This window comes from Ptychodera flava, chromosome 22 (assembly GCF_041260155.1).
Source record: "Ptychodera flava strain L36383 chromosome 22, AS_Pfla_20210202, whole genome shotgun sequence".
NCBI lineage: Eukaryota > Metazoa > Hemichordata > Enteropneusta > Ptychoderidae > Ptychodera > Ptychodera flava.
This window is the reverse complement of record NC_091949.1, coordinates 30,171,324-30,182,421: the sequence shown is the minus strand read 5'-3', so window position 1 is coordinate 30,182,421 and position 11,098 is coordinate 30,171,324. Positions and strand designations below refer to the sequence as shown.

General features: G+C 38.0%; 1 protein-coding gene across 1 annotated transcript; it reads left to right on the top strand.

The window, feature by feature from the left end:
* Positions 1–2,079: 2,079 nt before the first annotated feature.
* LOC139123168 (MAM domain-containing glycosylphosphatidylinositol anchor protein 2-like) lies at positions 2,080–10,486 on the top strand. The gene is made up of 4 exons (XM_070689238.1): positions 2,080–2,285; positions 8,168–8,439; positions 9,070–9,193; positions 10,380–10,486. Exons 1-4 carry the CDS (start codon positions 2,195–2,197, stop codon positions 10,484–10,486), a joined length of 594 nt encoding a protein of 197 aa, XP_070545339.1. The 5' UTR covers positions 2,080–2,194.
* Positions 10,487–11,098: the final 612 nt, after the last annotated feature.

Sequence of the window (11,098 nt, the reverse complement as noted above, 5' to 3'; positions counted from 1 at the left end):
GACAATGCTACAATCAAAGCAGAAAAAAAGATTTCTGCACTTTCTGTCGTAAAACTAAGATGCATGCATGGCAGGTTCATCAATAAGAGTGGATGTATCCTTCCCTACGTGAGGCAACCATCATTAAATATAATAGATAATTTCAATGCATGTAACTTTCATTCGGCTACCACCTACACCAACCCGATTCTAAAGATAAAATCCATCATCAGTGAAAATAAATAGATTTTATTAGTTCCATCCATCTGCACATACATCAATCTGATTAAAATCATGATCAGATGCAGAGTACGGCGACGTCTATACTTACGCGGTATTCTCTTGCTGTCGCCTATCACTACATCTGATCAACTCCCATGCATAGAAGGTGGCATTTAAATCTCGCGCTCTGAAGCTGCAAATCAGATTGCATGTTACATCGATAACACTGGAGGAAACTTTCTAACTTCTGCTATATAATCACAGAGTCTCAGAAGGGCCGACTTCGATCGCCAGGTCGAGTTTGTCGATGCGATGTCGGTTTCTTTTATCCATGTAAACATCCGATCGTTGTTCAAATCTGCAGCGACAAGTAAAGATCACGACGCACTTTCAAATTTCAGTCTACAATTCATAAACCTGTCAGTTTGTTTATCTTGTCTCTTCAACATATCGAACCAAAACTCATCTTAAGGTCCAACTACAACTCTTCGGTAGTTTTCTCAGTCTCCAACTGGGTGGATGGCTCGGTTACACACTTCGACGACATTTTGATTTTCGTAGGTCTTCTTCTCGCATGCTCGCGAGTCATACCTATTGTTCTCTGTAAGGCGCGTTCTGATAGGTCGGCTGTTCTGGCTAGCGCGTGAGATTTGAACGCAACCTTTTATGGGAGTTGTTCAGATGTAGTGAGAGGCGACAGCAAGGGAAAACCGCGTATAAGTACAGACGTCGCCATCTGATTATAATTAGATTGCACAAACATGGATATGTGCGTACGCACGTACGTTTGTATACAGGTATATAGAGAGTGGTGCCAATCATGTAAACTTGACAGCTATTATAATCTGAGGATTTGTTTATGAAACAGACTTTTTTCACTTATAACTGTTATTCGCCAAAATAAAATCAAAAACTTCTTGCAGTTTGACTTCAAAGGGAAGACTTATAGGAAAATCTATGGGTGGACGGTACGTCGACGTGGCAATAACTGGGGAATGGGAGCCCTCACATTGAAACTCTATCAACATCCTAATTCACCTGTGCAGTGGGCTGTTAAACTGTATGTCGGTCGTGATGATAAAGGAGATATGGCGTATGACGATTTTACTGTGAAAGAAGGACCATGCTATGCGAGAGGTGAGTGAAATAACAAATAAAAATCAATTTATTTAGACACCTGTGAAAGAACAAATATCTGTCTGTCAGACAGACACTCATGCATTTGTTCATAGAAATCGCCCGATTCGCTCTTTGGTTACATTGATCAGCAAAACGTCCACCTCAGAGAGAAACGTACGTTGAATCAGCTGAATTAAATTTTTAGTAATAAGGGCATCCGTCAAGAGTTGAAGTTCCACAACCGCTTGTATAATTGTTAGCTCACAGTTAGTCTAGATACTAGACTTGCAATAAGAGATATGAAATCATAGAAATTAGTTTTATATGGTGAAACGCCTAACAACTAGAAATCTTCAAATTTGATGTAAAAAGGCAAAAACAATGAAAACAAGAGCACTGATATAGCAATTTAGTGCAGTTGACTCGCGATAGTCTTCAGTTAGTATATTTATTTAGAGAGGCCCGGTAAACGAGGTGTTACATGTACTAAAAGTGTAGTTGAAACCTCTTTGTTACATCAAAATGATTTCAGAAAGATACAGGGTCTGAAGTCAAAAAATATTGTTCCATTACAGACTTTGCCCCATTGTGTGCACTGTTAGATCTAATTATTCATAAACTTGCAAGTCCCCGAGTAGCCTGATTTCTATCTGCGACGCTGACGTAACAATTAAGGTGGGAAATATATCATGCCGTAAACGTCGCCTTTGCGCCTCCTCTTGTACTGATAAGTATAGTAACCCGCGAAGTAAATGATAGACAGTTTCGACTTGAACAACTTCGTACATTTACATGTATATACCATCTTACTTTTCAAGGAAATGAACCGTTCGAGGAGGGACTTGGCACATGGCTTAATGAACATGATGAAAATATGGACAAGTTTGATTGGCTACTGGCGTCAGGTGACAGTGTTTATGGAGTTTCTGGACCACAAGTGGATCACACACTTGGTACTGAGAGAGGTGAGCCCTGGACAAAATGTTTGGAACTCTTCAAGTTAGAAAGCGTCCGGCCATAGCTCGTCAATTCATTCACGTCTGTATCTTGTGTATTTTGCTTTTGTGAAATTTTCATGGAGAGTGTAATGTGGTTAATCTATCAATACATTTTGTACATTTATTGTGAGACTGATTTGATCTACGGCTATGGACTTGACTAGTCCTATGGTATTTGCATGGTCCTAACTAGACTATGATGTCTTAGCATATCATCAGTATCAGCTTTTAATGGTTCTACTCCGGAATAAAAAGGACGCGATGAGTTCTATAGCCTCCGTACGACCAAGAGATCAGGTGATGGCGATACAAACAAATCCACGTGTACAAGCGCATACGATGGTCCATTCGAATTCCGGTTTTTAGGTTACGTGAAGGGTCTACACGAAACTAACTGAGTATTGTCATTTTTCTGATGTCATTTTTACCTCGCGTGCGCATGCGCGCAGCGAGGTTATGTCGCAGCGATGTCTGTCTGTGTGTCTGTCTGTCTGTCTGTTGGTCCATTTTCTCAAAAACGGCTGAACGTATTTCAGTCAAATTTGGTAGACATCTTTAGAATTCAAATGGCTAGAACTGAAAAGGTTTTGGTGGGCGTGGCTTGGTATTAATGAAGTTATGAAAGTTTTAATTTTTCTGTTACGCCGCGTATGACAAGTGAAAACAATCGACTGTTTGAGGGCGCTGTGAAATGTGCTTGTCCAGGTTGGCTACAGCTGGATAGCTCTGGTTTCAACCACGGTCCCTCCGTGTTTCAACCTCGTATTGAACATTAAAAATATGATATTTTATTACTCATTCAACTCACTATTCAAGATAAAATATCGTTTAGCAAATTAGCTTCATCCTTGGTAATTGATTGTTTCCCTCGCTGCTCGATCGCCAGAAATGAGTACATACGTTCTTAGCCCTGCGTACGATGCTGTGTGTTCCGCTACAGCTATTAATAGCCCCGCTCACCACAGCCCTGCAAAGACCCGTACGTAGAGTTGGTGACTTCAAATCCATTTTGGACTTGACGTAAAAAGCCAAATTACTGCCGAAATTCAGCGTTCTTGGGCCCAAGTCGTATCCCTGCCTACCGCAGCTACTCGATCGCTTCCAAAAATGCCAGTCTTTTATTCTTTTTTCGTAAATAACCGTCGATGTCGGCAACTCTCTCGCTAGCCCTGCGTACGTACGCAGTGTACGCTGTGCATTCCCTGTGTGCGTTCCTAACACACAGCGTACACTGCGTACGTAATACGTTCTCTACCTAGCCTCATGGCATGGAAGTGCTGATGAATAATAACTTTGGGTCAAAGGTATTGAAGTGTCCAATCAGGTTCGTGCACAGAGTCCAAGGCCATGACCTACTTCATGTACTGCTGCACTGTTTTGATTTTGCTTCGCCAAGAAACGTATTCGTCATTGTCCATAGAAGTATGTTTGCTCTCCTTTGAGGTTGTTTGTGAAACAAATTCCGGGATAGGCCTTGGAATGCATACGATCGGCATCGCGGCAGTGCATGTAGCTAGCCGTACGAGTATGGCGAGAGTGTCCGGCTTTGGCTACGCCGCCTCCCACCTCCGGTAGGCGGCGTAGCCCCCGGCGTAGCCAAAGCCGGACACTGTCGCCATACTCGTAGGGCTATGCATGTAGCGTACCATGCTTGTGTAACTGCCGAGCTCAACGTGCATTCACGGTTGATACTCGTGTACAATCATGATGTGTTCAATTCTGATGAAGATTCATAAGTCTTAGTTTTGCAGTCTTTTTTCCGTACGATAATCCTGACAATACGTGTTACTGTTAGACGAGGTGGCCATTTTATGATAAGTTTCAATACTGCACAGCTACATAGCGTCACTATCGTGTGATCGAGGTACAGCGTTGTTGAACGGGATACAGAAACTCTGCAGAGGGAGAAACGATCGTTGACATGAACAGTCAATGTACTTCAGCACGTAGTCCGCAGATAGCGGATCGAGAAAATAAACGTGTCCCAGTAAATAACGGAATATTTATGTACATTAACTCGATATTAATCAAATTTCCAGCTCATCGCAAAAAAATGTATTGCAAAGATTAATTTGTCACTGACAAATACTGCACTGTATGGAAAAAACAGTCTGTAGAATAGTTCAACTTCAACTGGTAGGCATAGTATTACCCGAGACAAACACTTGTGTTGTCAATTTTGATTTCATTTCATAAACTTCATACTTCATCGAGTATCGTGTATTTCAGCCTTTGTGAAGCCATTTTATTGATATTTTCAATTTTTGTCTTGGCTTTGTTGTTGAACATGTTGAATCGTCTCCGTGGACATGTACGCAAAAGTGTGACGGGGTCGCATTGAGATACTGTGAAGTAGGTCAACTCGTTCTACATGGCAATTATATGTGAAATATGCAGAATTTATACGCAAACGCGACCTCTGCCAGTTAAGAGCCTGCTCAGCCATTTGCACTTGCATCGACAGATATTGTTGGATCATAATTTTTCAAATGGTTTTTTTTCTTTTTTTTCATTGCGTAATACAGTGGGGATAATGTCAAATTTAGATAGATTGGATTAATTTCGGGAATAAAAACAATGTAATGTCATAAAAGCCAATACCCCAAGAAGTACTTTACAAAATGTGCACGCGAGGCAATTCAGTTCATATCTGGTTTATATTGGGCTCTAGTCAATTATATCAACGACCATGAACAGAAAAAAGGGGTTCCCGTCCTATACGTTTTGAGTTGGGAGTCCTAACGTACGGCAGGCAGTTTTCTACTACAAACTGGTCTTTTTTTGCATTTTGTGACAGTTTCAGTGAGGAGCTCTGTCTGCGAAAATTTCCATTTTCCCGATTTTGCATATGTTGTGCATACTCTGATTAATGGTGTCAACAAAATGAAACAAAAAAGGGGGTTTCCATCCTACGTTTTGAGTCTAGCTTTTCTGCAGTACCGTTAATCAAAGCTTTTTTCAAATACAGACTGGCTTTTTTGTCATTCTCGAGGATTTCAGCAAAGAACATGCCTAAATCGTGTCTAAAAAAAGTGTCACTTTCCCGATTTATGCAGATATTATAAATTCATTTATTGTAACAACAAAAATAAACGACAACAGGGGGTCACAATCCTAATTTTTATGTTGGGGGGAGAGGATCTGATTCAGATTTACCCTACCGTGCGATTATCAGCTGCAGCTGGGCAGGTTTTTGTCATAGTTTTATAATTTCAACAAAACATACGGCTAAATATTGTAGGCGAATATTTTCTTATTTTTGAATATACTGTGTATGGTATAAGTGAGTAGAAAAGAACAATGACAAGAACGGGTGGTGTTTCATCTTGTTATTTGAGACACATCTTATAGTAGCCACGTCAAACACCCGAAAAATTATTCTGCCGAGTGAAGTTCACGTAAAAAGTCCCAACTTTAAAGGCATATTTCTCCTAAATAAATGATTTTTTTTCAATCATGATACTTCATTTTGATTGTCATAAATTTCTTCTTTCATTTGTAAAGAAATAAAATCGAAAAAACAAAACTAATAAAAAGTTATAAAAACTTGAAAATTGGGTTTCGTTCTCTTGCGTGGATCGCCAGAAAAGGGTGATTTTGCGACACCTATATTTAATGAAACATTCCACTAAAACGTATTGGCCGATTTCAATGTATGACCCCTTTTTGGAAACGTCAGATAATTTTCTAATGTGTCAGAGACCCGATGTTGCGATGTTCACATGTTGTCATCGTTTGAAATTGAAAGAAGAACTTTGATCGAAAATCTCGACCTCAAGACAGCAAAATTTTTGATGAGCGGCTATCTGATGATAAAATTTAGTGTATATTAAGTTATTAAGTAAGATTAGAATGTTTCATGAAATTTTGTTGAGCGATTTTGATGGAAATTGATCGACAAGTACGTTGAGCGCGATCGGGAGGTAGCGTGAGTGCCACTATCGACATTTCCGCTGCAAAAATTTAAGCCTACGGGCCTTTGTTTGCCGTGTTGGCTATCAACATAGCTGCAATTTCAACGTGTCTTTCTTTTGCCGTGTTGGCTATTCAGCCACTTGCATGGCGGGGCTGAATAGCCTACACGGTAAACAAAGGCCCGTGGGCTACAATTATTGCAGCTGCCGACATTGTGACTTGAGTGAGGCCAGTGTGTACGCTATCGCGTACTGCGTAGACAGTTTGGATGAGTGTATATTCGCATAAAAACAAAATATTGACTCGTAGTTTTGGAAAATTTTAAACCACTGTGATTCATAATTTACTTCAGAAGATGCTTCGGGACTAGTAAATTTTCGTAAACTGATAAAATGTTACTTTCTTTAATATTAACAAATGCAAACAAAATTTAGTGGCAGAATACATACATCGCACACCATGAGTGTTTTTTATGGGCTGGTCTGGCACAAATGATTGTAGTTACCCATTTAGCTGACATATTGCTAATTACAGAAACTTACAATGAATAAATCTTTTTGAAATGTAATAATTTGCATAAATTAGCATACCTGAAAGGCTGATCAGGAAAACTATATAGGATATGGTCAGACATCATTTTGAACGATTTCATTGAATTTAGCATATTTGAAAACCTACAAATTGAAAAATCTATGTCTCTATGTGGAAGAATAATCGAGATATTTAATTTTTGCATATTTAATTAGGTGGACTTAGTTTTTCTGTGAACGCACTGTTTTTACGGTCTGTGAAATTAGATAATATTCAAACTTTGAACGCATATGATTTGTAGTTGAATAAGTTTTTTTCAGAGTGAATGGCCACAATTGGTTTCCAAAGGAATATTGCAACATGTTTTAAGCTTTCATCAAAGCTATTTATGTATTATTTCTGATATATTGACATCAAAACTTCATTAAAATTAGAAACGTTAAACACTTTCAATGAACGTCAGAAAAAAATACGAAAATTTATCACTTTAAAAATCTGTATCTCCGGAACTACTCGTCCAATCTTGATCATTCAAGGCTTGTTTTGTTCCTCTCTACTCCAAATTTTTAAAAATGGCCTGACATGGCTACTTATAGAAATATGCCATACCCTTTGATTTTATGTAGTTTTCACTGCTTTAAGATACATTTCAGCCCTTCAACATGACGGGATTGATTACGACTAAAGAATTGCTATTTAATGCAGTATAGAGTTTGAAAAAATCCTTGAAAATATATGTTGCTGACCACTCGATCAAGTTGCATGATTTTATATTCATCAAAGGTACTAAGTAAAAACTTTAAGTCACCATTTTGTAGGTTGTTTTGTCGGAAAGGAATCGCGCCATTCATTTATCTTGAACCGTAGCACAGTGACAAATTTTTAAAATACGTTTTTCAAAATGACCTTATTTTTGTAAAATTTTCAAGGAAACTCCAATATTGCAAACCAATAGAATTGGCTGATACTGCTTTTTCCAAGGGTAGTCCCCTAACTTAACCTGTTTGACCGATATCTTTACATTACTTTTTCTTTGAAATGTAAATACTTAAAGCTATGTTTATCAGTATCTTGTTTAATAAACTACTGCTATCATATTATACATTTGATCGTGACATGTTGGTTTACTGAAGTTCGGGCTTTTTATCAAAATCATTTTCTTGCAGGCTCATATTCACTGCTTTAAGATGACTTTTGGCAAACAATGCAAAAACTTAATTATCTAAAATAGATAGTAATGTTACCCTATACATACTATCATTGCTGGAACGAATGCCATGTATTCTGTTATTTATAATGGATGAGTCGAGATAAGCTTCATTAAGAGCCGTATTTGACTACACCAACACAAATTTAGTTGGCAAGATTATCAAAAGCTCTAATATCAAGGTTTTCTTACACAGGTAAATACATGCTATTGGATGTATCGGGTGGCAGTGCAGGGGACAACGCCCAACTGAAAAGCGAAGAGCTGACTTACACTTATCCCCGCTGTTTCGGATTTTGGTATCATATGAGTGGAGACAATATAGGCGAATTGCGTGTTAGCATTAGAAATATGGACACCAACGACGATACCTTGTTATGGAAACTAAACGGACCACAGACAGCCGGTGATGCATGGAAAGAGGGGATAGTTCCACTTCCCGAATATCCTCCTGCAGAAATAGGCCAGGTAATTAGATCGGCTGTCTTCCTCAAATATTGTTTTGCTGTTCATTGTCGCCAGTGGATTATCTAGTTAAAGTGACCACAACGAACTGTGTCTGGTATAATCATATTAAACAACGAGGCAGAATAAATATTACATTACCTTATATGATATGAATACACATTTTGCAGAACAAACACGAATGAACCCTTTGAGCGCCAAAGTCATTTTTTGTCGCCCTTATAAAATATACCTCAGTCATTATTGTCAGATTTTTCCCAAATTTTGATAAAAAACTGTGGCCAATGAAATGTTGTGTTCATTTGGTCTAAAATTATCAGAAAAAATACAGAAAAGTTCATAAAAATTGGTAACATGTTACACTAAAATTTTTGGTGGGAAACAATACAGGGCTAAAAAGGTTAATGAAAATCATGTTGTCTATTACCATCGAAGTGTGCTTGATATGATTTGATTTAACTTCTGCTCCCTCTGCAAACGAACCATATATTTTTGGATTATGTATGTAGTTTCCGAGCATTTGTCAATTAATGATCTAACTGCGCCTTGATAATCTCGATGTAGCAAAGCAAATAAGCCTAAATAAATCGGTAAAGTACATGTAAAATTTGTCCCTCCCGCTCCTACCGACAGCTCGTTTTTGAAGGTATACGTGGCACAGGTACCCATGGTGATATTGCTATTGACGACACAGCAATGTATACAACGCCGTGTGATAGAGTATTGCCAACAGAAGCAGACCCTAACACAAGTTCAGGTAATAAACTGTGTCAAAACCAATAAAATTCATCATTTTCCTCTCTCATTCATACATAGTGCACAATTTTAGGCCAATGAATATATTCCATTGATAATAATTCATTGTCGACCGATATACATCCTAAAGCTATTCTCATTCATAAATACAAATATTGGGGACATTGAACATTACGTGTAAGTGTTTATTCATTTGGCACTATCATAGCTGACTTCTACCAATTTCCGAGTCAACGAGGAACACGTACCCTTTGCGTTGAGAAAGTGACACGTTCTTGCCAGTGTGAGCATCGGCGGATCTGGTGCGTCACTGACAAAATCGTATCGGTTCTCACAGTTCTTTTTACTTTGGTATCATCGTAAATGACAAATTAATCAAGCGATGCAATAAAATAAACTAGTCGAAGCAAAAAAAGTTATTTAAAAGGCAATTGAGTGCCGAACCGCTTCCACCGTAAGTTGCTTCGAGAATCAAAAACCCTTTTCTCGAACTGACGCTGAAAGGGTTTATGTGTACGTCAAATATCATGGAAATCTTATCCATATTTACAATGTGCATTTTAAGCAAGTCATGCTATTTTAAGGCCATCGAACGTCTGGTAAGTAACATCTGTATAAATTGAATTTATAAATTATAAGTTAAGCTGTTGCAAGGATGGCTTAAAGATAGATGTATCTCTTCCAATATGTAACCTGTTCTTAATCTTCTAAGTAACATGCGATGATCTAAACAATAGCAGGAAAGCTTCATGTAAAGAGTAGAAGACAAAACAAGATATTAAATCGAGTAATTCTAGCTTTTATTTTTAATCAAACCTTAAACGTCAAAACTAACTGGGAGATATTAATATAACAGTCCTTAATAAAGTAACTATTTAAGAGTTCTCAGACATGACGCAACATTACCTAGACTTTTGATATCATATTATTTTATCAAATTGAAATGATAAAAGTTGCATCAAACAAAACAGTAATTTCCCCTCAACTCAAAACCTGTTTTTTCCCTTTTTGCCAAGTAAAGTATAGTTACTTCTACGAAGCATTTAATTACGTCGTAATTGTATGTCATAAATGAAAACAAATCTCTATATCTTTGAGCGGTACAGTTTAAATTTCGAACTTGTTCATACTGTTCACACTAAGCTACGCAGTATTTTAAATCATGTGTCGTTTTATCTGTTTTTCAGGCAACACGGGCGTGATAGTGGGAGTAGTGATTTCTTTTATTATGGCTATAACGATAGTCGTTGTTGTTATCTTCATTGTTGTACGCAGAGATGAGCTGAAAGTGTGAGTGAATTCGAACACAATTACGTACATTTTCAAAACGATTTCATCAGGTTTGATTTATTTTGTATTTGATACATGTATGTTGATTTGATTGAGCGTTTTCCATCCTTCATCGTTTAATGCAGAGAATGAAAATGTGAATAAGTTCGCTCATTGCAAGGTTCCGTGCACTAACTAAATTTGACTTATATGCGCATCTTTCGCACATCGTTGTCTATCAAACATTTTGTGTCAATACAGTTATCAGCATGGATTATGATATTAGGACCCACCGGTCTGGGTAACGAAAACCTGTACTGTAGTTTAAGTCCCAAGTTCAAGATCCCGCCCCGGAAGAGTACCGCCATTGACTGGTGATCAAATGGCCCTGCGCACAGTCAGCAGAACAATTTATGTAAGGGAACTGAACTTCTGGGTCACACCTGTAATGGTGAAAATTGCTGACTGGTCTGATTTCGACTTAGGATAAACATTTGAATCTATATGTAAAGTGTGGAGGCTAGACATTCCTAACAGTGTAAGTCAAAGTCAAAACTGCACAAAATATGGTAGACAGAATTATGGACTGTACAAAACTTGAAGTTCTATTCGGATGTCTTTATCTATTCGCGAGGCC